The sequence below is a fragment of the Kryptolebias marmoratus genome, linkage group LG9, assembly GCF_001649575.2.
Source record: "Kryptolebias marmoratus isolate JLee-2015 linkage group LG9, ASM164957v2, whole genome shotgun sequence".
NCBI lineage: Eukaryota > Metazoa > Chordata > Actinopteri > Cyprinodontiformes > Rivulidae > Kryptolebias > Kryptolebias marmoratus.
In genome coordinates this window covers 14,961,243-14,988,380 of record NC_051438.1, presented here as the reverse complement: position 1 = coordinate 14,988,380, position 27,138 = coordinate 14,961,243, and the positions used below count along the sequence as shown (strand labels likewise).

At 43.7% G+C, this 27,138-nt stretch overlaps 5 protein-coding genes across 8 annotated transcripts in view; 1 reads left to right on the top strand and 4 right to left on the bottom strand.

Moving 5' to 3' along the window:
• gabrb2a (gamma-aminobutyric acid type A receptor subunit beta2a) overlaps positions 1-1,556 on the bottom strand; it is a 39,338-nt gene extending 37,782 nt beyond the window's left edge. For 2 of the 3 annotated variants that reach the window (XM_017424163.3, XM_017424166.3), the window contains exons 1-3: positions 1,388-1,556; positions 1,190-1,290; positions 649-716 (exon numbers count right to left, since the gene is read on the bottom strand). In XM_017424163.3, the coding sequence (XP_017279652.1) occupies positions 649-716; positions 1,190-1,290; positions 1,388-1,461 (243 nt within the window). In that variant the 5' untranslated portion in view covers positions 1,462-1,556. The remainder of the gene's footprint in view (positions 1-648; positions 717-1,189; positions 1,291-1,387) is intronic. The other variant, XM_017424164.3, reaches the window with a different exon arrangement.
• Positions 1,557-5,073: 3,517 nt separating this feature from the next.
• gabra6a (gamma-aminobutyric acid type A receptor subunit alpha6a) lies at positions 5,074-10,517 on the bottom strand. The gene is made up of 9 exons (XM_017424167.3): positions 10,320-10,517; positions 10,128-10,234; positions 9,952-10,019; positions 8,948-9,168; positions 8,772-8,854; positions 8,527-8,670; positions 7,509-7,661; positions 7,170-7,420; positions 5,074-5,735 (listed from the first exon to the last, which is right to left on the bottom strand). The coding sequence occupies exons 1-9, from the start codon at positions 10,364-10,366 to the stop codon at positions 5,499-5,501; spliced, it is 1,311 nt and encodes a 436-aa protein (XP_017279656.1). The 5' UTR covers positions 10,367-10,517; the 3' UTR covers positions 5,074-5,498.
• A 232-nt stretch (positions 10,518-10,749) lies between these two features.
• On the top strand, positions 10,750-13,344 carry nudcd2 (NudC domain containing 2). The gene is made up of 4 exons (XM_017424187.3): positions 10,750-11,072; positions 11,953-12,001; positions 12,091-12,242; positions 12,687-13,344. Exons 1-4 carry the CDS (start codon positions 10,884-10,886, stop codon positions 12,768-12,770), a joined length of 474 nt encoding a protein of 157 aa, XP_017279676.1. The 5' UTR covers positions 10,750-10,883; the 3' UTR covers positions 12,771-13,344.
• ccng1 (cyclin G1) lies at positions 13,023-16,088 on the bottom strand. The gene is made up of 6 exons (XM_017424186.3): positions 15,896-16,088; positions 14,970-15,230; positions 14,630-14,883; positions 14,416-14,494; positions 14,166-14,276; positions 13,023-14,081 (listed from the first exon to the last, which is right to left on the bottom strand). The coding sequence occupies exons 2-6, from the start codon at positions 15,228-15,230 to the stop codon at positions 13,890-13,892; spliced, it is 897 nt and encodes a 298-aa protein (XP_017279675.1). The 5' UTR covers positions 15,896-16,088; the 3' UTR covers positions 13,023-13,889.
• LOC108240620 (septin-8-A) lies at positions 15,917-26,212 on the bottom strand. Of its 2 annotated transcripts, XM_025007633.2 has the most exons (11): positions 25,611-26,212; positions 22,803-22,917; positions 22,520-22,715; positions 21,539-21,725; positions 21,295-21,456; positions 20,914-21,010; positions 20,548-20,716; positions 19,492-19,624; positions 19,201-19,391; positions 17,363-17,457; positions 15,917-17,243 (listed from the first exon to the last, which is right to left on the bottom strand). In XM_025007633.2, exons 1-10 carry the CDS (start codon positions 25,626-25,628, stop codon positions 17,403-17,405), a joined length of 1,323 nt encoding a protein of 440 aa, XP_024863401.1. In that variant the 5' UTR covers positions 25,629-26,212; the 3' UTR covers positions 15,917-17,243; positions 17,363-17,402. The 2 variants fall into 2 exon arrangements, with proteins under 2 accessions (XP_024863401.1, XP_017279705.1); XM_017424216.3 differs by having other exon boundaries at positions 15,917-17,457.
• Between the last annotated feature and the right edge of the window lie 926 nt (positions 26,213-27,138).

The window sequence follows — 27,138 nt, the reverse complement described above, 5'->3', positions numbered from 1 at the left end:
AGCAGAGTGATCAGATTTTGAAAAAGAAACTGCTTACGTCATCCGATTAGTAGGAGGAAGATCATTTACGTGGAGACCACAATGATGATGATGATGATGATGATGATGATGATGATGATGATGGGTCGCTGAGTTAAAGGGGCCAGCTGATGTCCGTTTTTGGAGAGGAGGATTTGGCACCGTTTGCGGGTGTTTGTGTGTGTGTGTGTGTGTGTGTGTGTGTGTGTGTTTGTCAACAAAAATTACACCCATGATTTGAAACAATCTCTCTCTCTCTTACACACACACACACACACACACACACACACACACACACACACACACACTCGCAGCGGCTCTCGGCGCGCGCAGCTGCAAGTGTGCGTCCGAGTGCGCCAGTGAGTGTGTGTTTTGAATTCAAATGTTGCAGCAACACCAGAGCTGCAAATGCGGATTCTCAGAAGGGTGATGTGTTTGGAAGGGAGGGTAGAGGAAAGGTGGGGAGGTGGGGGGGGTGTACATTTTCTCAGGATAACCTCCATCACTTGAGCCGGGATAAGTGGCCAAATTCACATATCCGAGCCGAGCCGTGCCAGGTATATATGAAAATAATAAATAAATAAAATGGCAACACGAAGCGGGGGAGACGACCATGAAGAGTCTACCTACCATGTTGACTTCAGAGACCATGTCTATGCTGGCGATGTCTATGTTCATTCCCACGGCCACGGGAGCACCTGCCAAGGAGAGGAGAAGGCATGAATAATTCTCCCATCATGTAAATTTAACAGATCCGTGACGCCAGCACCTCCAGGAGACTGGCGCATCATCATCATCACCACCACCACCATCAGCCTGAGCAACAAGAAGAAGAAGGAGGAGGAGGAGGGGAAAAAAATCGTCCTGTTTGACACCCACCGTCGTCCTAAACGCTGTTAATTGCGTTTATTTGGCGGAGTAATCAAACATTGATGAGCGGAATCGATCACGTTAACAGCCCCTCATCAAAGCGGAATGCGCACATCATTTCTCTACAGCCCATAATTGGCAAGTTGACTGTGAAGGGATGATTAGCAGATGGGAATTAAAGCGGATTTTGCGATTCATTAAACATGTATGGCACGTCAAGGAGGGCGTGAAAACATGACACCCCCCCCCCCTTTTTTTATATATATTATTTTTTATTTTTTTATTTTTTTTGCTCCGTTACCTCCAAAATCCGGCCTCAACCGAATGTCGTATCCTTTCATCAGCCTGTCCACCGTTTCTTTCACCAGAGGCATATTGCTCGGATCTTTGATATCCTTCACGCTGGAGAGGGAGGGAGCAGAAATAGCTGGTTAGTATCACAGGAATCAACCTGCAAGGTTCAAAAATAGGAAGAAAAAAAAAAGAAATCAGATTTTACTTTTGCGTCCAGACGAAAGTCACCAGGAGGGAGAAAGTCAGAATCCCGAAGTGCTTTTTCCTGATCCTCCCCATCGCAGCGGTGTTTCAGGTGGCTTCTGGATGCGAGTGAGGAGAGCGCGCATCCAACTTACTCCAGACGGTGCGGAGGAGCCAATGAGGCGCGCATGCGCACAGGCGGCCGCGAGATCAAAGCCTGGAGAGGGATGATGGTGGATGAGCGGTTTCCATTGCAGAGGAAAACGTTAAAGGGGCAACTGAACGTGGGTAATGAGGGGGAAATAAAACCACACAGTGAACAGTCATTTTATTGTTAGTATTATTATTATTATCCCTGGTGTTTATTACAGGAGCTGACAAGGTCAAACACTGCAGGGGGAGCAGGTTAAAAGTTAAAGAGCAAATGTGTGAATTTTACTGAATGTGACAAGCTGCTCCATGAAGCAGGACATGCAACCGTTCTTCAGCGTTCCAACCAAATCGGATAAGAATCGTGATGGACAGCCGTCGTTTTCCAACTCTTTTCTGCAGTACATCAGGAAGAGCCAAAGGGGAGCATCAGAGCCACAGAGGCGGGAAGGAGAACTGCCCCACAGTGCATTTCACCAGGCCTCAGCACCACAGGAGGACCCATCTACCACCAGGCAGACCTGGCTTAGCTCTCCCGATATCAGGGGTCCCATGGTATACCGAATAAAATGTTATTTCTCCTTTTTGTGCTGTGAAAAGTGGTTTTACAAAAGGTCTAGTCCAAAAGAAAACAAAAAATGTCAAAATGTTAAACTGAACTAGATTCACTAAGACTGAGGTCCGAATGACTGAAAGCTGCTGAAAAAGCCGAAGCTGGTGAAGCTAAAAAAAGCAGAACAGTAGCTAAAAGCTAAAAGAAAAACAGAGAAATGCTATTTCATTTAGTCAAAGCTAAAAGCAGCAAAAAGGGTAGTTAGAAGCTAAAAGTTGCAGAACAGTTACTAAAAACTAAAAGTAACAAAACTCTAGCTAAAAGTCTCAAAAGGTTAGTAGCAAAATGCTAGCTAAAAGTAGCAAAAGGTTAGTTAGAAGCTAAAAGTAGCAGAACAGTCATTTAATATTAAAAGTAGCAAAAGGCTAGTGAAAAAATACCAAAATGGTAGTTTGAAGCTAAAAGGAAGCAAAAGGTTAGCTAAAAGTAATAAAACGCTAGCTAAAAGCCTCAAAAGGTTAGTGGCAAAAGGCTAGCTAAAAGTAGCAAAAGGCTAGTTAGAAGCTAAAGTAGCATGACAATAACAAAAAGCTGCAAAAGGTTAGCTAAAAAAGAGCAGGAGCAATGACTGTGAAGGACTTGAAAAGATCTCACTGTATTTCTATGGGGGGGGGGGTGTAAATAAGGTTAAATATTTAGAAAATTAGAATAGATACAAAAACCAGCAGTTTAGGATCCATCTCCTGAATGAGCCGAACGTTTTGATATATGAACTGCTAAAATAGCACAAAGTCTGCAAAAGTTAGACAGCAATGAAGGTACAGGATAATAATAATTTAAAAACAACAACAACAGTGTGAATCACACAACAAGAAACAGAACGTTAACTCACGACTCACCTCTCCCCTTCGTGTGGACTGGTCTGACTGCTGCAGACGTCCACAAGTACAGTTTTCCTAAATAAACACTGTAGAGATCAGAACAAAACCTCCATTAGGACGAAGTCACAGCTCAGATATCCACAGTCCCATTGTCACCAGTTTTATTTTTAGATATCAAAGTTGAAGTTCCAGACATTGGGAATATGCTTTTAATGAAAGCCCGAGAAGTCCTTGAAGGAAAGCATATCGCTCGTCACATCGCACGCCATAGTTTGGAACAAAGATCCTGCACGGTTTGTCGGCTTTTCGAGTCTCGGCTGCTGTCACACCAGATATCAGGTCAACATCTGTAAAACCCACTGAGTTACGGCCTTTTTTGTGTGTGTGGATTAGGTGTGAAGTCCATCCGACTCCAGAAGTTAATCAGCTGGAGATGTGCACCCAGTGATTACTTTCTGGGAGTTTCATTTAAATCTGCCCAGTGGTTTGTGAGATACTTTGCTTGTAACGATCTTGTAGCTGTTTGAAGTGCAAGTTTCTCCTGTAAACACTGTCCCATTTCTGCCGTATTCTCTCCACAAAGGAATGATTTGGATTAAACACATCAGAAACGTGGCTTCCTGGCCCAGTCTGGGACACAAACTGGAAACATGGATATCTATGGATCAAGTGAACCTCTTGCTCTTGAAACAAAAACACGACATGTGGCAATAAGCAATAATGTGACAGGTAGGTCTTAGAAACATGTGAGTTCAAGAACAGTAGGAAGGATGGAAAAATGGAGGGCGCCAAGCCTGTGCTTCGCCAGGTGCCCCAAACTGACTAAACCCTCCTCTGCTGAGCATATTTCTGAAGCGGCGAGAGGGGTGGGGGAGCGAGCCTCCTCTGAACTGCCTTTGATGTGGTTGGAGAGGGAGCTGTGCTTCTGTAGAGGGCAGGCCTCTGAAAGCATTGGTGCACTGTTGCATCACCGCCAGTCACAGCCATCGCAGATTATATCATCTCCGTCTTTTTGCGATGCGGTCCTCGGTGCCTTGAGTGCACGTCTGAGAGACCCTCTGAGGGGTCGCCGGAGGCCCACCTCACGACGGGGTGAAGGGCGGCCCTCGTGTCGGTCACCCATCGGGCGGCCGCCGCCTGTGATGCGAGGGGCGTGGAGGAAGTTCTGAATCATCTGCACGGGCCCGGGTGGGAGCAGAGTGAAGGCTGAGAGCTCCGAGGATGGATGAAAGAGGTCGCTCAGGTTGCTCGCCCCCCCCCCGACCCCCAGAAGCCTTCTCATGCAAACATGTGAGCGTGGCATTCACATGTTCAGAGGCCCCGGCTGCCATCCTCCTCATCCTCACTGCCTTCAGGAGCAGCAGCTCACAGAGAGAACATGAAGGAGAAATACAGCTGCACCCCCCCATCCTCTCCTGCACAGTGTCATAAACAAAACAGCCATAAAAAAAAAAAACCTCCCTGACAGGAACATGAGGAGCATGATGAGCAGATTTACACTCCTCGGTGTTGCATAACACATCTCTCTTTCTCTCCCTCTTGTGGTCTTTTTGCACTCTTCTGCTCGGGAAGAGGTTCACTTCCAAACAGGAGCGTTAGTCATCGCCCGCCAAAGGGAGAAGGCGGGTGATAATAAGCACTGACAAACAACATCGTAAAATGCTACATTTAACATCCTTCTTATCAGGAGTAAAAATGAACAATTAAAATATAGCCTACAACAAATCAATTCAGTGAGTTATAATCTAATAAATATATATATATATGATTCATGAGATATTTTGCTAAAAAATAAAAGACTTCAGGCTTCATTTAATTGGTTAGTAAGTTCAACACATCCAGTAACGAGAGTTTCTAATAGATAAAAAAAGTGTTTTCAAGTCAGTAAAAGAGTAACAGTGTTGATGACTTGGCCACGAGAACCCAAAGAGGGAGGTGGGATTAATAAAAGGCTAAACCTAAATCATCTTTTTGACTGCAAAAACAGCAACATTTAACCAGATTTTCCAGACCGTGGTGATGATCAGTTCTTTCACAGAGCAGCAACGTTTAGAAAAATATCATCTTCAACAAGAATCAACAGAATCCTGTTCTTTTATTCTCTGAAAAAAATGTAAGCGTGAAGGCTGATTACATTTAAATACTTTTATTTTAGCACTAAACAAAGACGCGTAGTAGATTATCATCCAACTGTTGAGCACAAGGGCGGGTTGATTATGGTCTGGGCTTAGTAACATTTCACTGACAGTCAGGAGACTCATAAACCAAATAGTGCTGAATATAATTCACCACTAGATGTGTTTTAAAGCAGAAATCAAATTTAAACACTCCTCAAAATCTACAATAAACTCCTTCATGAGGTGCAAACTTATATATTTGAGAACTCTTTCTTTTCAGGACTTTTAAAAGTAGTAGTAGTAGATGGAAACAAAATGGCATTCTTGCTAAATTGTCAACCATTTTCTTATTTAAAGTGGCCAACGTCTTGCTCGTGGATCCCACAGGCCAGGGTAGAAGTGGCCGCATGAGCGTAAATGCGAACGGGACGTTCAGCTGGCCGCCTGCATGGTGTCCCTGGCCAGGTAGGTGTACCAGTAAACCAGGTTGAAGAGGGCAAAGGTCAGGGGGAAGAGGACGCGGGCGTAGACGTCGATCCGGCTCGTCCCTGCCAGCTGCGGGAACTGGGGAAACGCCGAACCCTGCTGCAGGAAAATCGGCAGGTGAGGCTCGCTGTAGCTCTCCGAGTGGTTCCTCCTCCTCAGGCCTCCCCGGGGGCTGCTGTCCGACTGGCGGGGCGGAGGGTGGGGGTTGAAAAAGAGAGGAGGTAGATGAATGATGAATGCAGAGACAAAAACATACAACCCAAATGACCAAATGTGTACGATTGCTTTGATAAGAAAATCCACGTACGGTAGCGTTAGACGAGCATCTGCATAACACGCAGTGGGTAGTTTTCCGGAAGCCTATAGGATGACTTGGAGGATTTACAGGGAGCAGTCGGAGTTCTTCTCTGTTCTCACACTGAAGCTATTTTTAAAGCGTCTAACCATGAGCTCCACACGTGAGACAGATCCCGGGAGGACCCGTGCGGTGGCTTACTGAATTAACATAAAGCCCGTAGCTCGAGATGAGAACGTAAAACAGCACATATTGAGTGGTGTGACCTTAATGTGAGGGGTTGAAGTGAGACGAGTTTCTCCTTGGAAATGTGTTGGGAGAAGGCCGAACTGTGGCATGGTTTGAATATGAGACTGAGGCCGTTGAGTCTGTGTTCATTATTAACATAACAGCATGAAGACACAGTGTGTGGTGGCTGAAACTAATAATAAAGTCGAACAGGTGAAAGAGCTGAGTCTTTGCTTTGTAATTAGCTACATATTTACAATATCGTTTTTCAAATTCTGTTATCTGTAACTTGTCACGCTACACGTTGGAATTAATATAAACGAAAGGCCTAGCATTTAAAGGAATGCATATCAGCCCTCATACCAGAGTTTAAAATTAAAATCATCTTCTCCTGATCGATGATGGATCATGTACCGTGCGACATGCGCTCACGCCATCTGTTAGCACTTGGAGTATGTGAGGGGGATTGTGTGTGTTTTTTTACTTTACTGCTTACATTTTTGCACCTTTTATTGGACTATCATCTTAATTTCTTTTTTTTGTTTGCATTATCTTCTACTTTTTTTTCCCATTTTATTCCACATTTGCTACTGACTCTTAGTGGTCCTGTTGTATTCCATGTTTATTTTGTTTGCCTTTTCTATATTTCTATATTTCTTTATTTCCCAGCACAAGCCATGGGAAGATGTAAAAAATAACAAATAAGGTTCATGAGATATGTTACGAACACAACAGACAAATGAACACACGCATGCAAGCAATTACATCAATGCCCACCTTTCACCTTTTGGCTGCAGGAGATAAATATAGAAATTTCATAATACTTTGAAGAAATCAGTGTATTTAAGGTAAATATTTGAATGTTTTATTAGATTTATTTGTTTAAACAAGTTTGACAAAAGGCAACAGTGCAAATAAATGTGTGAAAACCCAGCCAGCCATATATTATATAGAGAGATAAACCTGTATGTGTCTAAATTTACCCATGAGTTTGCCAAAAATACACTAAAGAGGTACTGACAACTGTTTGAATTCATGCCTCATTGGTAAAATACCATCTATCCATCGGTGTTGGCATAAATTAACCTGCTCACCGAAATCGTGTCGTCGTCCTCGCTGCCGGCGGCCAGCACCTCCAGCTTGTCCTGTCTGGCTTTTTGCTTCTTCAGGCGGTTTGCCTGCAAGGTGGCAAAGTAGTTCACCGCCGCAAACTCGACGAGGGCGGACGCCACGAAGGCAAAACACACAGCGATGAACCAGTCCATGGCTGTGGCGTAGGCGACTTTGGGCAAAGACTGGCGGGCGCTGATGCTCAGGGTGGTCATGGTCAGCACCGTGGTGATGCCTGAAGGAGAAGCACGAGTGAACGTTTGATCGTCGCACCGATCGGCACACATCGTTTGACTAATAGTGCGAGGGGAAGCGTGGCGCACCGGCAACTGTGCGCGCAGGGACCGACTCTTTGTTGATCCAAAATGAGACTTGAGACAATATGACGATCATTATAAGAGGGATGTAGGTCTGTATGAGGTAGTAGCCAAGCTTCCTCTGCAGGTGGAAATGGACCACCTGCACAGAGTAGTGACCTGCAAGACAAATAGCATGTGTGAAGGATGCAACCCCAAGGGAAAGAGCAGAGTAACACTCACTAGATGCTGTTTTTTTATTTTTTGCCTGACCTTGAAACAGAATAACTGCTGACAGAAACATACAGATGTTAGTGAGCGTTTGGTAGGCTGCTAACTGTGAGTCAGGATGGAAGAATCAGAGAGGAAAGAAGGGAAGATATTAGAGAAAAGGGGGAAGAAAGTAGCACATAAAACATTTCAAATTTTACAGGTTTATTACCTTTCACCGAAAGGAGATTGGCAGAGGATAATGTTTTTGCCTGTGTGTCTGTCTGTTCTCATTAACCAGTGGACAAAATCGAATGAAAATCTCACAAGGTAATCTTTGGATGTGCATCTATGGCTAATTAGCGTTTAGAGTCAACCCAATGGCTTCCGTGGCTAATCAACCTTTGCAAACACAAAAATGCCTTGGTGGGGTAGTAGCTGAGAGTCATTTCCAACGCATACTCTGAGTGCTACACATTGTGCAAAACCTTTGGCACGAACCTGTTTGTTTGTTTGTTAGCAAAATATCTGGGTTCACAGTGTGGAGGTACTTCTCAGTCTTGTCCATCAACTGGGCTCTAAACCCTGCAGTTGTTTCTTTAGACACTTTGTACACATGAGTGCTTTCACATTAGATGCTCCTTCCCCAGGCTGCTAGCATGTACGGGTGGGGGGAGGGGGTCATGGACAGAAACACAGAACTAGAAAATCTTCATATGGTCCCTTATTTAAAAATGTACCAGCTTGTGAGAATTTTAATTAAACGTCTTTAAGGCTAGGACCGTAACTGCACCCTCGGAAGAAGAGTATCCTTGTTGCTGACAAGAAACATTACCTGTGTTGAACTTCAGAGTCTCACTGGACAAAGTCTGTCCCACAAGATCGTACTGCAGAAGACTCATTGACTCTTTGGGACACTCGACAGATGATTTTAGCCCTTTCCTCCAGGTGAAAAGAATTTCACTGCTGGTAAATCCAACTACAATCAGAAAGCATACAGAAATAACGAGGATAAAGATTGACTATGGCAACCAGTACACAATGTTGGTTTTGTTTTTTGATCAAATACATCATACTTACAGCTTCCAAACCTGAGAGGACAGGTGTGGCCATCCATAGGGAAATCCATGAGATTCATTGGACATTCTGCGTTGATTGTTAGTCTAAAAGAAAGAGAATACACACACACAAATCTGTTTCAGCAACGTATTTAATTCAGCGTGATTCTAAAACCATCAAAGAACACCTAAGATCACCTCATGGTGTAGAGGACTGTCCCATTCTGCATGATGCGAAAGAGTTTATTGGGTGTGGTCATGTTGTGGGAAATGGACTTTCTGGAATTCCTAAAGAAAGTGTCTGGCGTCCAAATCTTTTCCACCATTTTGTTGTTCAGACGCAAAATTTCCGTGGGACCGTCAAACTTGAGCCTCTCGTCAACCCACATTTGACGGAAGAACATGTCCATGGTGTACTCCTGGTGCAAGAACGCAACATGTCAGTGTGTACAAGATCAATTTCCAGTTTTGAATTCTAGCTTTGGCTTGAAAATGTTCATTTGCAGCACTGGATACACTTTTCCACGTGTAGCCAAAGGTGAGGAGAGATAATAATGGATGCCACTCATCCAGTGTAATCATGAATCAATCCATTTGGCCGTTCCCGCTGTCTGACATGCTGTCATATTGATTTAGAGGCCATCAATAATGGAGTTACGGGGCTAGTCAGACAGATTAGAGCTCATTAGATGGTCTCATGGCAGATCGCCCATAAGGCTGGTCACTAAAACAATGTAATTTCTCACAGTCAACACCACTGACATATATTATCATACTGGACCCCATACTGGATCCTGGAAGTTAAAGCTGACAGGGGAACAGTGCCTCCATAGGCTGGTTCCAGTACAGATACAGGCCTTACAAAGTGAGAGAACTGTACTTTACCCTTATTAAAAACAGATATTTATATTATATATTTTCTTATGTTTCTGCTACATGTTCAAATTTTAATTTTTATAATACATTTAGGTGCAATTAGTTATTTCATGCTTAAAAGAAAGGCCATGCAACACCATGATTGTGTGCAGGAAAGTAGGCAGGACTTAAAGTCCTCCATCTCTACCAAGCAGACTCTGGTTCCAAAAATACAACAAGACAGCACCTGCTAGCTTCAGATGCCAACAATGAGAGAAGGCAGGGCAATTTGGTCCAGTGTTGTAATGTTTGTCAATAGTCAACATATAGATGTTATGAGATCTTACCATCTCAACGTCTGAAACCGGTCCAAAACTGGTGACAAAGATGTCTGTTTTCACTTCTGTAATCCCACCTGCAACAGATTATGAAATCCCTCTCTTATATATTGTACAAAATTAATGTAGGACAGTGGAAATGGATTATGCTAACTATACAATTCAAGTTTTATAGTTTAAATTACCTCCAGATCCAGGTCGCAGTCTATTGTCATATCCGTCCAAAAGTCTATCCAAAATGCGAGTGATGTTGTCTGAGTCTATCTTTTCGGTTCCTTGTACATTACCTACACTGCAAGAGAAAAAGAAAGTAAATAAAATAAACCCAACGGCTCACTGTAAATTTGAATGTGTTCAGATTTAGAGAGAAAACTCACCTAATCCAACAGATAAACGCAACCAAAGTTAATGAGGCAGCAGCCATGTTTGGTAAGTGGTCAGCTTTTCAGTTAAAACTGAGCAAACATGAAATTTAAAAATAGATAGAGCAAGTTTCCTTTTATGGGTTGTTCCAGCGAGTGCCTAATGAAACCGAAGGCACCCAGGGAGGAGCAGTAATCTAATTAACAGATTAGTGAATCCATCCCACTTTTAGACAAACAGTGGATTGGTTATGTTTCTGCTGTGGTCATATTAGGTTATTTAAAGGAGAAATAAAAGTAGGAAAGAAATAATACATAATAAAAGAAAGAAAACAAGGATGTTGATCAATCTCTAGTCCATTAAAAACAATTGTGCCTTTTTGCAGTTCATTTCACCAGACGGCAGGTGGCGCTGCAGGTTAAAATGACGTCCCTAAAACCGGAAGTAAACAAAGAGGAAGAAGTGGAAGTTTTAGTAGTGGATGGAAAAGCTGGAATAAGAGGAGCTGATGTCGTGTGGAGTCGATATAAGCGAGTGAAACAAGCATTAAACGGTGTGAGGCGGTGTGGAGCCGCAGCATGTCGGTGCATTTTGAGGAGCGGAGCGGCGTCGTCCCGTGTAAGACCCCCTGGGGCTCCTGGTACCAGACCATGGAGGAGGTCTTCATCGAAGTCACTGTTCCCTACGGAACGTCCGCCAAAGAGGTCAAATGTCTTTTAGGAACCAGAAACATCGAGCTGCACGTCAAAGGGAAGGAGATATTTAAGGTTGGTGCGGCTTCAGCTCGTCTGTAGTGAATTTTAAAAGCCAAAGAAGATGAAAGTTACGAGTCCCCAGAATTTTCTTTTAAGAATCTGTAGATAATTAGCATGTAGATGCACTTTAGTGTTTAATAATCAAGACATAGATGGGTTTGATTTGTTATATGTCTTCTGTTTTGGCTCTTTTATAATAGATGCACATTTGTATGTCTGTGAATGCGTTAATCGGAAAATCTTTCCGCGCATGCGCCGACAAGACCCAGACTGGACATCTCAGGTGTTGTCAGTGAGAAAACCTACCAGATTTTACATCTTATTTCTGGGAAAACAGCTGCAGACATTCTGAATTAAAACAAATACAGCTCACTACAATACGGTTTGTTATAAATGACCCTTGGATTTTTGGCTTATTAACATTTTTTCTTGAAAAATCGATGGTTTGTTGTGGAAAAAAAACCGTCAGGATGTGTTTTGGGAGAAGGACCATTAATTCAATTATTAGTTCAAACGGTAGAGCTCTCAATAAGCTTGAATTATAAGGGTTATTAGGGGTTATTATATAGGATTATTTGTACACACAGCCACCATGTAGTTTTTCTCCAGTATTCATGTTAGCTGCACTTCATTTCTAAACATCTGGACTAAGATGTTGTGCCTCAGCCACATTTCTGCTCGTGTCCAAAACCTTCTGAACCCTGAATTTCTGCAGGTTTCTTCACATTTCCAGCAACTCTAATACAAACAAACATAAGGACAGCATTTATTGAATGCATCATTTTAATCTTCCAGTTCAAACCTAACAAGGTTTAAAATGGTAGTTTGTTGTGGTTTTGACTGCTACTCGGAAACATAACGCCTGCTCATTTTTTCCTTCGACCCCTGCCAGGGAAAGCTGTTTGACACGACCGTGTCCGACGAGGCCACGTGGACGCTCGGTGAGTCAAACACGACCAATAAAAGGTACTCTGACGTGTTGATTCCGTGTTGTTGATCATCTTTTTTTTTTTTTCCTCCTTCTCTTCAGAGGATAAATGTCTCATTCACATCGTTTTAATGAAGACCAACAGAGAAGCAGGGAACTGCTGGTCCTCCCTGCTGGAGGGGGAGTTCTGTGCCAACGCCTGGGTCCAGGACCAGATGCAGAGGAAGCTCACTCTGGAGAGGTTTCAGCGCGAGGTTTGTCCCATTTCTGTCCCACGCCCAGACGAGCGCCGCTTGCTGCCAGGACGCTTTTTGAGACGCCTCCTGTCAACTAGACGGGTTCACATTTAGGGAAAGAACATTTCTAATGAATTTATTTAGATCTAGCTACATTTATTGAAAGGTTCTTTACATAAACATCTAATTGACAATTTTTCCCATTTATTATGCAGCTCCTTTTGAACATCAGGTAGTAGTAGACTTTGTTTTGAGGCGCTAACAAACCAAGAGTTTAACGTTTAAAGTGCTTAAACTAAATAATTTAGCAGAGGTTTGCAAATATAAACAGCAGAAATCAACATTTTTACTTACCTGTTTTTGTCTGTTTATGCTTGAATTTATAATCAAATTTCAATTCCTAAAATCAAGCTAATGTGTTCTGTATGCCTGATTTCTTTTATCTATTTATTGTTTTAATAGAATCCTGGGTTTGACTTCAGCGGTGCGGAAATATCTGGGAATTTTGCCGGCGGAGGTCCAGACTTTTCCAACTTACAAAAATGACTTTAGCCACGATGTCTTACTCCCGTCCCACTGGAGCAGCCAATTAACGAGGAGATGTGCTGAGGCTTTTACCTCGATTTAAGACTTGAACTCAAACTGTTCTCTGGATTATCTCAGCCTCTAAGGACTTTTCTTTTTTTAAAGCCTCATTATTATACAGGAACAAGACTGAAGATCTGTTCTTTCAAGTTGTTAAAAGCTGTTGAGCTGAGTTGCCTTTCTACTAATAAAAAAAAAAAAACCGCACAATTATAGCTTTTCAATAAAGTTTTATTGAAAGGTGCAAGTACATACGTGTATCGGTGTTTTCCTTTGACCCGTTTAAAAGTCAAAGACACGTTTTGTCTACACGGGGTGGGGGCGACTGGAAAAGAAAATGCTGGATAAATTCCACCCCATATTTTCACTGCAGTGGCAACCTCTCTCAAACTAAAACCAGATCCAAGCGCATGGCGGCTCGACAGGTGAAAAACAACTGGACCGTTGTTGCCGCTTTTAGCTGAAATAACGTTAGCCACGAGTGACGGCGCCGTCACTAGTTCCACTTCACTGGCTCAAAGCAGAGCTCCCTCGCCGCGTTAAAAGAAAGAAAAAAAACAATATCACCTTGGGTAGGAGTGTGCATTCAGGACAGTTTAGCAACCTAGGGTGGGAGTTAAGGATCTTGGGCCCGATTTCTTGGTTCCATCTGTGCTATTCACAAAATCCTTCTCCCTCCTCTTCCACATAGTGGACTGAGGACCTAGGTGGTTCAATACATTAATAGCTTAAAACCCAACAACCCGTACCAGGACTGGAGGCCCGGCACAGATTTCAACAAGAACATACCGTACACCTGTGCAAACTACTCAACCAGGAACGTAAAACTTAGCAGGATGGCAACAGATCAGCCTTTCTGACGAAGTATTACTCCTTGTTACTGGGACAAAGAAATACAGTGTTTAATCCATCTATAGCTAACTTGATGCTAAGCTCTTCCTTAAAGAAATCCATCGACACTGATGAAGATCTGTAAGGAAAATAATTGGGTGACCGCAGTGCCAACATGAGATGTTGCATTGAGAGCAGGTGCCGTTTCTCTCTGCGGGCGAAGGCACCCACTCGAGGGCTTCCCACTCTTTATGAAGCCGACTCGGGTATGGTGGGAAGATGAGTGATCTTGTAGTAGCTGTGCTTCAGCTGACGAGCAGTTCTGCCCGAGATTGTCCAGCGGAGCCTCTGGCCGTTGGGTTTGGAGCACTTGGTGGTGGCATATTCGGCCAGGCATTTCCCCACCAGCTCTCGCACGCACACCAAGTCGCTGTCTTTCACCTGCACGGAGCAGAGACGCTCGAATGAACATGGTGTTTGGAATTACACCAGGGAACATTACTGTACGCAGGCATCAGGACTTACATTCAGCAGCTGCTGCAGACTTCCCAGGGCCTCGGATATTTGGTTTGCGTGTTCGGGGTCATGTTGTTCCTGAGCCTCCAAGCACAGCAGAGCCATGGCGAGGAGAGACGGCTGGAAGGAAACGGATGCGGTGTTTAAAAAAAAAAAAAAACACATTTGCTCAAGCTGAGGCAAAATTTCCCATTCAATTAACACAAATCTTTGCCTTTGAATACAGAAGCAGATCTTCCTGAACAGGTTTTCGACTTACCTTGATTTTGGAGAAGACAAATGAGCAGTGACATGCTTTCAGCTGCGCCTCCAGTCTGTCAAGGCTCAGTATGTTCCTGCTGTGAAATATAAATAAACGTCACTTCTATGTGTAAGACAAACCCTAAACTGCTTTAGTCAGTTTATGAAATCAAAAGATCTTAAAACATGAGATCACGTTCTTCAGGCTGATCAGACTACCCGTGTGTCCTTACCTCTCAGCATCGAGCTGCTCCTGGATGTGACCGTGAAACAGGCGGAGGAAGTGCAGAGCTGTGGGGGCCTTCACCTTCCAGTGGAGCTTCTCCATGATGATCTTTTCCATCCTGATCATGTCGGACACCGTAAAGCGATTCTGACTGATGCGGATCAGGTCGTTGGCCAGAGGCACGTTCTTCTCCTCCTCTGAAGCCTTCACAGCAATGTAGAAGCAGCACAAGCCAACGCAGGACAGGTGCTTCGGCTGGATCTGTTGGGAATGGAGAGGGGATCGTGAGCACAAGAACGAGCAATGCTTTCAGGACTTTACGCGACAGACCTGGCGCCTTTACGCACCTTCATTACAGAGAGGAACCGATCGAGCATGCTGACGGCCAGCGAGAAGGTCTCCGAGCAGAAGCCAAAGAACTTGGAGAGGGAGAGGAGGTCCTTCACCTCCAGCTCTCTCAGCCTGGTGGTCATCCTGAAGCCATTGTCCTGGGTGCTGTCGATGAGCCTCAGGCCACTGAGCTTCGGCTGGTATCTGCCCTCCAGATCTGTCAGAGTCTTCAGCTGAACCGCAAAGGGCTGGACTGCGGGCGTTACTGTGTCAAGCATCTGCGTAGAAGAAGGAAAAAATCGGGAAAGTTACGACCCAAACCACACAACCATGATCAAAAAGACCAGAGCAGGAGAGCATTGGTCAGGGCTTTTTGTAGGTCACCCTAATCTAATAAGACTTTCAGCTGTCACTGAAGTGGACGTGAAACACTAAAACGGGACAAGAATCTGCCTCACAGGGTTCCCAAGCCTCTTACAAAACACTACACAGTCTCCATATTGTTACAACCTAATAAGGATATTTTATTTCTACAGTTTTGATGGCATGCAGGCGGAGCTGAAAGCGGCGGGCCTTGTGAGGGAGGGCAGCTCCTGCGTCATGTCGGGACATGTTCCTGCCGCACACACCAACGGAGGAACCCGACGAGGACAACAAACTGAGGCAACACGGTCCGAACCACACAAACCGAGCTCAAAACCACATCGGTACCGCTGACAGCCTTTTCGTGGGCGTCAGGGCTTATTCACAGAGAGGTAAATGTGAAATAAACAGCGCCCAGAAACGACTGAGTTAGCTGCTACCACGGCTAATGCTAGCTAAAAATCAATCCAACTTTATTTTACCGACGACTTGTCACACAACGAAACCTTAGTAGTTTTAAACAAGAAATAGCGAGCAAATATATCGTGTTATGCTTTAGAGAGAAGCTTGTTTTACTTACCTTGAAGTTTCGCTGCTTTTATTAATTAAAAAATGGAGTAGCTTACAAAAATATTCTGCACGCGCTTCTTAAAAGCGAGTGTAAAGAGGTGTAAAACACAAAAAGTGGAAGTATGAACTTTAAATAAAGAAGTTTCAAGCATAGGTTATCTTTCTGCCTATGCACACCCCCCTACCCTTGGCAAAAGGCGACGGGGAAAAGGACAGTTTAGGTAAATAAGGAGGAATAAAACGAAGCTATGCCCAAACATGCTGAGCTTTTCATTGGCTGCTGACAAACGTCGGTTCTGATTTCGAGTTTCTATTGGGTACATTACCAACCAGTCACAAATAGGTCCCGCCCTCGTTGGGCGCCGGAGCCAATCATTGTTTAGCACCAAAAAAGGCTCGAGGAAAAACAGCCAACTACTATTTGCTCCTATTAGGATGACAACATAAACATTTACAAGCATTAAAATATTAAAAACAACCACTATTATTGTGCTATATAACAATAAATTTGCACTTCAGGGTTTATTCTCGTGCTAAGTGTTTTTAAGGCCCAATCAAAAAAAAAAGAAGAACAGTATTATTAAGTAGAGTTTCATTAAACTGTAAAATCAAAAATTTAGATTAAAATTATTCAGAGTAAAAAAAAAAATTGTAATAAATGTTTCCATAGACCTATAGACCGCCCACAGTCCCATATTGTATCTAAATTTAGACCCACTGACAGGTTTCTAGAACAATCTGGAAGGAACCAGAACCTGCAAAGCTTGCATCATACAATAACCAACCTTTTATACATCTTTTTGGTCTTTTCTTTAAAAAATAAATAAATAAATATGGGGAGACCAACACACAGTTTTCGACAAAGTGACTCTTTATTACATCAGAGCTCATAATCTGCAAGCAGGCCTGCACTGACCCACAACAGAGATTTACTGACATCAAGAGTCTTAATCCCGAATTTAAATATATCCAGGCTTTTTAACAACAGAATATATAGTTTTTTGTAATTTAAACTGTTAAATACTTACAGCTATATATTTTGAAAAGTAATATAAGGCTATAAATATTAGAATGACATGACATAATGCATCTATTCTTAATATAATTTAGGATAGTATTTGTACTGTGATTGATTTTAAAGTGCTTTTAAATCATAACATGACAACAAAAAGTGCATCCTTTGACAACAACAGCACATGAGGTTATGCAGTATATTTCACAGTGTTTTCATCAGTCAGTTTACAAGCAGGACATGGCAAAATGCACATTTAGTACAAACATATTTTGGCAAAGGAGAGTTTTTAAACCGCTTGCAGGAGTGAAGTTCAGGAGTCATGCACAGACCACGTTACAGAACGCTGGTTAGAAGGTTAAAGAGCAAAGTTTAGCCGACATGGAAGACTTCAGGCTGGCTCACCATAAAGAAGATTATTCCTCCTATATAAAAGCTTGATTTAACATTGTAAAAATACAACACCTGATCGTTAGTCGGATGGTTTCATGCAGCAGAAAGTCCTCTAATTCAAATTCCTTCCTGAGGTTAAGGAGCACGCTGATGGAAGACTAAAGAAGCTATGAAAGGAAAGGGAAAAAAAGGGTTATTTATTTGCAGCAATCAGATTAGGACAATCTTTAAAAAAAAAAAAACACATGACAAGCTAGTATTTAGAAATACATGTCAGTAAAAGCCTTTTTGTTACGATATGTAAAAAAAAAAAAAATTTTTTAATCATTGTAAATGGTTATTTAATTGCGTGTTTAATCATTTTATTTAGAATATTGTTAAAACATTTAAATGGCCTTCTTGTAAATACAAAAACACCAGTTATTTTTATGAACAGGGTCAATTGGTGTCTTATGATAGCCGACGCTGAGCACTGTTAACATCCAGACAAATTAAATAAGTTAAGGAAGGCTACATTTTTACTGCACACATACACACGTGTTTCACAGCCATCCTGTCAGTTAGGTTAACAAAAACATTAATAAAGCATAAAAACACATGATTTAAGTTTCCCTCTGACAGCTGACACATTCCTGGTGTCTTCGGATGTTTTGATCCGCAAGTCAACTATGAAGGGAAAAGAAAAAAAGGACAAAAATGTGCCAAAACCTCTCTAAGGATTCATTAACTTTAAGATATTTTAGTTTATTTATGACGTCAAGATGGTAACTCTACTCCAGTTTTTATAGTTTATAGATCGTTTAAAGAGATGCTTTATTGAGGTAATCATTTAAAATGGCTTCAAGGTCACGTCCAACAGCACTGACGCCATGTTTGAAGCATTTATTTCACTCTACATAAGTCTGTCTGCTGATAGTTTTCTGTTTATTACTCTGAACGGGTTCACTAAAAGAATAATATAGTAAAGCTGATTAAACAATCCTGTCAACATTGAAACTATTTCAGTAAATTAAGGTTCTAGTTTTGTTTGTTTTTTCCATTTTACAAACCAATCAGCTTGTATGACAGCTAACTTTAGCTTTCAACCATTAGCGTAGGAAGTGTTTTTACTTGAGCGTCAAAGAACATTTGTTGTTATTTTTGTTCAGGATCAAAAATCCTGGTAATTTATTGCCACCATGACAAAAGTTCCTCACGAGTTTGTCATATATGAGCAAAACCATGAAACACCTAAAGTGATATAATCCTGCAGTTGAGATATATTGTAGTAGTTTTTGGACGTTTTTGGATAATAGTGGAGAATTTGCTTGCAATTCCCAATTAAAAACATAAGCTGTCTTCCCATCCACCTACTTTTCTCAGTGTAAATGATGCGTTTTCTGCATTATAACTGAAAATCAACAACAACAAAAACGGGCTCCATGTGGTTCAACTGGGTATCAGCTGCGCTCCACGCGGCGTGAGCATCAGTGAGGCGAGTCAGATGTAAACAGACTGAGATAAACGTAAACAGGCCCTGACTGAAATCGAGTCTGGCAGGTCAGCCTGCGGAGACAGAAGCATCAGGCTGCGGCGTGCAAGCTGTGACCCTTCCTACGGTGTCAGTCTGTATGTCCCTTTCATCGGATTCTGAGTCAAAAATGGCCTCTGAGAAGATAACGCAATCTCATTAATCTTCTCTGTGTCCCATCACGCCGACATAAACCAAACAAGACGATTCGCGTCTGCTTCCTTCTAATGTTTATGTGAGATTCAGTAAATTATGACGTAGAAGCAAATTATCCGATTTGTTGCGTGAGGTATGCAGATCAAAGCGCACCATTCCATACAGTTCAGGACCGGCTTCTGTATGTTTGATTTCGTAGTTTGCGCTGAGAACCTGTACATGAAAACAGAAAGGAGCGACTCACTTCTTCTTGTCTTTGTCCTTCTTGAGCGGCTGCTGTGAACATCCTTGCAGCGCCTGGCCCATCAGGGTTTCCGCAGCCACCTTTCTGCGGTTGAAGGCGTTCATCTCCTCCTCCAGCTCTCGTCTCTTCTCCTCCAGGTGTTTCTTTTCGTCGTGGTGCACCCGCTTCAGCTGCTCGAACCTCTCGTGAAGCTAAAGATTCGCGGCGGGGACGGCAGAAGTGAAATAATAATGCGCTCGTTTCCGGTCATCGAGGAGGTTACACCGTTGGCACCACCACCCCCCCTCTCACCTCTTTTTCCTTTTCTTTCAGCTCCGCCTCGGTTTCTTTCACTTTGTTGACGAACATCTGTCTCATCGACTCCTCTTTGTGCTGCAGCTCTCTGAAGAACTCCTTCCTCTTGGCTTCGTACGTCTCCTGAAGGCTGGACATCGGAGGAAAGACGACATTACGGTACAAGACTTGGCAGCAGGAGCCACATGCAGCTGTAATTTATGACTTTAACTTGACCACAGGACAAAAAACCCCCAAAGATAACAGAATATAATTACCATTTCTAAACAGAAGGATGCTTTTACAGGAGGTATAAATTGAAAAGCTATTGAAACACATTCTGAAATTTTACAATTTATCGTATTATTTAGAGGACATTTCTTGACTCCTGAGCTTCTAATCACTTCAGACTCAAAAAGGTGTTGATTTTAAAAGCATTGCATTTACTTAAGAGCAACAACAAATGAGAGTTTTTTTGAGAGTGTGGAATTAATCTGAACAGAAACAAGTTCAGATAGGATTAATTCACTAAACCAAGTTGTACTCAGGCGACATCTTAACATCATCAGAAAGAACAAGGGGTTTCTGACAGGTATGAGGGAACGTTTTTGTGTAAATATGCAAAAGTTGTTGTTTTATTATTATTTCAGCCTTGCATCAGCACAGAAATTGCATTTTAAAAGTCCCCAAAACTGTATTTTTTCCGAGCAACAACATGTTGAAATGTCACCCTTGCATTTCCGTGTGGACAGCCAAAACATAATCTTTTGAAAACGACCCCCAGCCACATCTCTGCTCCAACCTACGACCTGCACCCAGCGTGCAAAATGTAAACACCCTTAAAAATCCTCCTCACTGGGTTTTCTCCAGGTGCCCCGGTTTCCTCCCACAGTCCAAAAACAAGCACGTTCGGTTAACTGATGACTCTATATTGTCACAGAGGGGGAGTGTGTGCCGTCTGTTTTTGTCTCCAAACGGCCCTGTGGCGGACTGGCAACCTTTACCCACATAAAATGGACGGCTAGACGGGATTCTAACCCGGATGAATCACGCCGGCAGCGCGGTGTGTATCACCTGAACGACTGGCTGTCAGGGCCCGTGTCCTTGAAGCCCATCTCCTCCAGCTTGCAGCGACGGTACAGCTCGTAGTGACGAGAATGGGTTTGCTCCCGGAGATCCTCCGTGTTGACACGCAGCAGCATCTCCCTCAGCTTCACCAGATCACAATGGTCCTCGTTTTCCACTAAAAACAAAAACAAAAAAAACCAGAAGCTCGGTTAGCAAGGATCTGCAACGACATGCTTTGAATTTTACAAAAACTGCCCCCTAAAAGAAGAAAAAAAACAAACATTTTTCTCTTATCGCATCTGATTTGACGTGAACAAACCAACAGAGCCCTTCCACGGCACGCATACGATGCTTTTGAAAGCACAGGCTCACCCTGCACCGCCCCCCATGGGTACAGCCGTCCTTTCACCATCCTGTTCCCCACTTTAACGTCCTCTGTGCTTCCAACCACAGCGAAGGGGAGACAAGACTGCAACACAGAGGGCAAACGTGGTTAACGTGTGTGAACGGAGTAATGTTTTTAGTTTAGCATAGTATTTACTCCAGGATACATGTAACCCATGAATATTTAAAGCAAGAGACTCAATTTGTGTAAAAATCGTAGACTTGAACTACAGCGGTGCTCTGTATACGCCTACATGTAATGGAGGGTTGCTGCCACCAGGAGGCAGTCTCTGGAACGTGTGGCACAGACTGGTTTTCTTATAAGGAGACAAAAATTGACCTTTTTTTTGTTGTTGTTTTGTGACTTACGTTCATGGAGGAGTTGATCTCGGCAACGTCCTCGTCCTCCGTGGGAAACTGATAGATCTGCACTCCGTAGCTGAGCAGCTCGTTCATGATGTTCTTCTTCAGGTTCTTCAGGTCGCTCTTGGACACGACGTCGGCCTTCGCCACGACGGGGATGATGTTCACCTGGGTGGAGCGGGCGAAGCGTGAGCGGCGGCAGCCTCGCGGTGGGCGCAAAATGAAAATAAAAAAAAAAAACCTTGCTCACCTTGTTCTCCAGTTTCTTCATCGTGACGAGATCCAGAGCCTTCAGGGAGTGGCCGTTGGGAGCGATGAAGTAGAGGCACGCGTGGATCCGGGTGTCGTCGTAGTCGGCGAGGGAGCGTCGGATTTTTAGCTCCTCCTCGAGGTACTTCTCAAACTGGGCGTCGAGATAGTCAAGGATGGGCTTGTAGCTGCGGGTGACACGGCAGCGGGGTCATTTGCGTCATATGTTCACAAACAGGAGGACTCTCAAAGCTTCAGAGACGTGGTGGCGTCTTGCTGACGAACGCTGCACTCCGTCAGGAATGCCAGATTTTCATGCTTCCTGCTGACTGACCTCTCGAAGGGCTCTGGATTCAGAGTTCGTTCTGTCAGCCATTTCCTCTTCCCCCTCTTCAGCTGACATGCCAAGAAGGCTTTCAGTCTCTGAATCCAACTACAGCTAAACAGCAAGAGGCTGCCGCTTATCACACCGGGAGACATCAGCAGCTAAAATGTTCAGCATTTTAACAGTTTTAGGTTTCTTACTTCTTTCATTCTGTTTGTGTGTTTGCAAAATTATACAAAAAAAAGAACCTACATTGTGACACTTAAAGAAACCTTTGGAGGGAAGCTAGCTATCGTTGAAGAAATGCATATTATTCACGGCTTTGTTTTAAACAAAGATCTTGTTTAAATCTGTAAGTGCTCAGAATATGTGTTAGGGATGACTCTCAGCTACTACCACACCAAATTATAGCTCAATATCTGTATAACTGACGGGTTTATAGCCATTTTCATGTTTGCTCGGTTTGATTAGCTGTGGTGACCATCTTAAATCAAGATGAGTCCAGAAGTGAATCAGTTGTAGGCGCACATCCAGTGATTACTTTCTGAGAGTGTCATTGAAATCTGCCCCCATGGTGCATGAGATGTTTTGCTAACAGACAAACACACGCAGGCAACTCCATTCAAGTGCTCAGGTGAGTAGAAAGCTGCTCTGCACCTCTGCTCGTTGTTGATCTGGTCTCCGAACCCCACGGTGTGCACCACGGTCAGCCTGAGCCTGACGGCGTTCTCCTGCAGCTCGTGCGTCTGCGAGCGGAGCCTCACTCTGTCCTCGTAGTGGCCGGCCTCCTCGTTTTCGAACGGGCGGCCGAACAGGGTGTTCACCAGCGTCGACTTGCCTATTCCCGTCTCACCTTAAAGAGAAGAACGGAGAGCCGACAGTTAGGCGACACGCCGCCGCTCCGGGACGGCGCCCGAGCTCACGCCGTGGTCACACGTACCCACACAGAGGATGTTGAAGCCGAATCCCCGCGCAGCGAGCTTGCTGACCAGCTGACAGGGGAGACTGTTAAAGCCCACGTGGCCGCCGAGCTCCAGGCTTCGCTTTTCTTCACCCTGAGGAGACACGTTGGGAGAAACGGCAGGAAGGAGATCTTAAGCTTAAGATCCTTTCAATGGGCTCCATGGAGGAGTCAGGAGGTTCAGGTCTGATCTCTAGAGTCTCTTTTCCACGAGGCGCCTCTACGATTACAAGGCTTTTCCACCAGCAAGGATTCGTGGAACCAGCACCTTTTTTTTTAGAACGTACTTCGCCGTGGTTCCAAGTGTACCATGCTGGCCTGAAAACGCGACATCAGAAGACTGTCGCTTACTGATTGGTTAGGGGGCGGAGTCACTGGTTGCATCACAAGGACCACTCTCTAACGACAACCCGACCCGCCATTTTTTAATAATTCCGCGCGGTGACTGGTTTTTGTACGGTCTTCTTTTCTTCGACGTGTTTAATGGTGTCTGGCGAGCAGCTTAATGGAACATTACCGCCACCAGCTGGTAAGGAGTGCTGTGTCAGTTTTTGGACTCTGGGACCGCCCATTTTTGTATCTACAACAGGTAAGATGCTAACGGCTAATAACCTTTCCACAGAACCCTGCTTTAAAGAAATAAAAAAAAACATCTCAGAGTTTTGGCTTCACCAAATAAAAAGGTAATGTCTGACATAAAACTGTGAAGTACAGCCACATTTTTTTTTGACAGATTTTATTCCCCAAATGATTCATTTGAAGCTTAAAAGGCTTCTTTGCAAACGAGGACACTTCCCTCTTCAGGTGAACTGTCCGATCTACAGAAAGGTTCGAACTGTCAAAGCAAATTCATCAGGAACAGACATGTACAACTATTTGAAATAAAGAGCACCGAGGCAGATCATGGCTTCAGTAGTCAGATATAAAGATTTTATGCTTTTGGGTACACGGAGAGAGTTTAAACGCAACGCTTCTGTACAATAAAAACAGCTTCCCTTCACTAGATGCTGCTAAAAGACTGGGTTCTGTTTACAAGATTAAGGAGAAACTTCAACTTTTCGTGGTTTTCGTGTCAATTGAACCAAATCGAAGCGTTCCCCCCCCCCCACCTCTCTGTGTGTGTCAGAGTTCCAGGTCACGCAGAGCGGATGTGGCTTCGCTTCGGCTCGGCGAGCTGGCACGCCGAGGCCGTTCCCTTCACCCAAACCGGACTCTCTGAGGGGGACATTGGCATCTTGCAAAAGGCTCGACGTGACGGCCACGAAGATGTGCTCAATGCAACAATCATCTGTTTCTAACACACACACACACACACACACACACACCAACACACACACATGCAGAAATACAAAGAGCTCTTTATCTGGGAGTTATTTCACGGGACGGGAGGATATCCAGGCTGATGGTTGCCCTTGTATCCATAAACCCCCCCATGATCGTCAGACAACACATTAAATTAAAGGCTTGCAATTTTCAGAATGCTCTGTGCATAAGTTTTAAACCGGTCTGCATTTCTTCATGTGTTGCTTTAAAGTGGTCATGTTTTGGTTTTTTTGTCAGCTTTCTGAAAGCTTTTCTTCAGACTGTGGCTGCTTTTTCAATCATATCGATGGTTAACGTGTTCTTAAATTAAAAAAATTGTAAGGAAGATTGGAGGACAGCTGCCAACGGATGACCTTCAGCTGAAGTGACTGAATGGAGGTCAGCGATGGCGACGTCCATGAAGAGCAGTTCTTGGATGGAAGAGTCTGACAGTTTTGGTGTATTGTTGCGTATTTATGCTCAGATTTGTTAAGTAAATTTAAACTCTAAATTTTCTAGCTGCAATGTGTTTGAACACCGAGCTCTGTCCACCGCCCTGCTGGATCCCAGATATTTATTCTCCAAAGTTGTTGTCTCACTCGTTCTCCCTCTCTTTTTTGTTTTTCACGTTTCCACCTGAACGCCTTTCCCGAGATTCGACGCCCGTCTGATTCCGACGAGGCAGAGGCGGGTCGACCGCATGACGTCAGCTTTCTGCGCTGCTTTTCAGCAGATTGGGCCAAAGCGCTTTGTTTACGTCGAGCGCAGACCCACGTTTCAGAAGCCCACATCGGCACATCTGGGAAACTGCTGGCTTTTCAAACTGCGCCACTTGATGTCAATCAGAAAAAAACTTCCTTTTCTGTGTCTGGTCTCGTAGTTTTGCAACCAGTGGCTTTAAGCTTTGCTGTCAGGGAGGCACAGACACAGGTGAGTGGTCACCATGGTGACCCTGATGAGCCAATGGCAGCAGCTTTAACACTTTTGCTCTAAGATGCAGGTTATACATGCCCCTACATATAATAAAAGGTTTCTTTTTCTTAGCGCGGATTATTAGGAACTTCATGAAGGAGTTTAGGTCGTTGGCTCCCTTTAATAAAAACTACTTACAGCCCTTTTAATCTGCGCATGAACACCTGTCAGACCGTAAAACAGCAGAGCACTGCTGGTTATCAGAACGGTGCGACGAAGCATCATCATCATCATCATCATCATCATCATCATCATCATCATCCTCTCTCTGAATCCACCTCTTCCTCCCAAACCATCCTCAGGAACAACAAACCCTCCCGGAGCAGTAGCGACCCCTGCTACTGCACCACCACCACTACTCTCCAACATCCCTGAATCATCCCCCTCGGCTGCTGACATCATGTCTCCATCCACAAAACGCCAAATTATTATCATTCTCCGCTGCAGCCAGACAGCGGGTCATCATCACCTACTGCGGAAACAACAAACCAAACCAAAACAAAACCACATTACCTCATCGGTCGCCATCATCACCAGAGGCTGAGCGCAGGAGTTCTCCGTCTTCAGCCGAAACCTGCTCCGTTCAGTCGGTCTGCTTCGCGGCGACACCCCCCTCGGTGCTGGAGGGCGACATTACAACAACAGAACCGCCTGCTTCACAACAAGGGGCTGGGTTTTTTAATGTCACATGTTATGGCAGGCCGTTGTAGCATATAATTAAAACACGCCCCTCCGTCTCAACGATAGCGTTTTTACGGGATTCTAGAAATACGGTGGCCGGTAAGGCGCAAACGCACACAAACACAAAGGGACGAATGCAAGAGAGAAAAACGCTGCAATCACTGAAAAATAAAAAAAACAGACAGAAGCACAAACATACAACATGCAAAACAAATATAAAGGAAAACTGCTTCAAACACCGAAAACACCAGCACATAAGAAAAAAAGCTGACGCCACAAAACGGAAGTGCACCAGACCACCAGGGGGCTCCAGGTTGGACTCAGAGATGTCTTCCTGCTGTTTGACCCGGTGCTGGCAGTGAGATGGATAGAAATTATATATGTAAAAGTATATATGTCTGGTGAGATGTGTGTCAGCTCAACTCTGTGTCTTTCTAATAAAAAAAAAAAAAAAAAAAAAACAAAGCTCTGTCTCCTGCTTCCTAAACACAGTGGTTCACTTAGGGACCATCAACAAATTACTGAACAAATGAAACTTAAATAACCTCCATGTTTTCTCCGGATGACTAATAGATTTTTTTTCAAATTCAACATCAAATCAAAGGCATCCCTTGAAGGAATCGCCAGAGTTTAAATCTGACCATGTTATGCTGGAATAGACCAGATTTACAGTCATTTTAGTCAAACCTTGTGAATTATGTCATACAGTACAGTGAAATCTCATGAAATACGTTAATGCTCGTGAAATATTTTGCTAACAGACAGCCAGGATTGGCGCTAAGGGGACAATGCTCAATGACAAACACATCAAATCTTAACTCAATACGACTTCAAGAATCAAACAGCTCTAGATGTGAATTCAGGGATTACTTCCTAAGAGTTTTATTAAACTTCACCCAGTGATTCAGGAGATGTTCTGCTGATGAACAAACGGAGTTTGACTGCAACTGTTGATGGCAAACCTTTAAAAGTAGATCTTATGCAGTCAGTTAGAGCTTGGAGTAAATGTTGGGATTGACTCAACTACTGCTGCACCACGTTTTAATTAAAGCCCTTTTTAATTTAGCTAAAAACACAAAATTAACTTTAACTCTGTCAGACTTTGAGTTTAAATTAGAGACGGCAGCAGCTCAAAGTCATTCATCCGGGCTACTTTTGTGAGATCTCTGCTTAAAACTTAAAACACCGAGTGTTGGCGTCGACCCTGTCTGTCTGTTAGCAAAATGCCTCATGAACCACTGGAAACCATTTTCATGGAAGCTAAGGTGGCGGCCATCTTGAACTGGGTTGACTCCAAACCATGCATCTGGCCGATTTCTTTCATCAAAATCCACCCAGTGAGATATTTTGCTGACAGACA

Excerpts from the sequence above, each read along its gene's own strand:
- gabra6a (XM_017424167.3), bottom strand. The coding sequence starts at position 10,366 with ATGGCTGCTGCCTCATTAACTTTGGTTGCGTTTATCTGTTGGATTAG. Across the intron at positions 9,169-9,951 it reads CGGTTTCAGACGTTGAGATG|GAGTACACCATGGACATGTT; the intron begins GTAAGATCTCAT and ends TTCTTGCACCAG. Across the intron at positions 8,855-8,947 it reads ACAGTCCTCTACACCATGAG|ACTAACAATCAACGCAGAAT; the intron begins GTGATCTTAGGT and ends TCTTTCTTTTAG.
- nudcd2 (XM_017424187.3), top strand. The coding sequence starts at position 10,884 with ATGTCGGTGCATTTTGAGGAGCGGAGCGGCGTCGTCCCGTGTAAGACC. Across the intron at positions 11,073-11,952 it reads AAGGGAAGGAGATATTTAAG|GGAAAGCTGTTTGACACGAC; the intron begins GTTGGTGCGGCT and ends GACCCCTGCCAG. Across the intron at positions 12,243-12,686 it reads TGGAGAGGTTTCAGCGCGAG|AATCCTGGGTTTGACTTCAG; the intron begins GTTTGTCCCATT and ends TTGTTTTAATAG.
- ccng1 (XM_017424186.3), bottom strand. The coding sequence starts at position 15,230 with ATGCTTGACACAGTAACGCCCGCAGTCCAGCCCTTTGCGGTTCAGCTG. Across the intron at positions 14,884-14,969 it reads GGTTCCTCTCTGTAATGAAG|ATCCAGCCGAAGCACCTGTC; the intron begins GTGCGTAAAGGC and ends CATTCCCAACAG. Across the intron at positions 14,082-14,165 it reads GTCTGCAGCAGCTGCTGAAT|GTGAAAGACAGCGACTTGGT; the intron begins GTAAGTCCTGAT and ends TGCTCCGTGCAG.
- LOC108240620 (XM_017424216.3), bottom strand. Across the intron at positions 21,011-21,294 it reads AGATCAACTCCTCCATGAAC|TCTTGTCTCCCCTTCGCTGT; the intron begins GTAAGTCACAAA and ends TCTGTGTTGCAG. Across the intron at positions 19,625-20,547 it reads CCTGACAGCCAGTCGTTCAG|CCTTCAGGAGACGTACGAAG; the intron begins GTGATACACACC and ends TCCGATGTCCAG.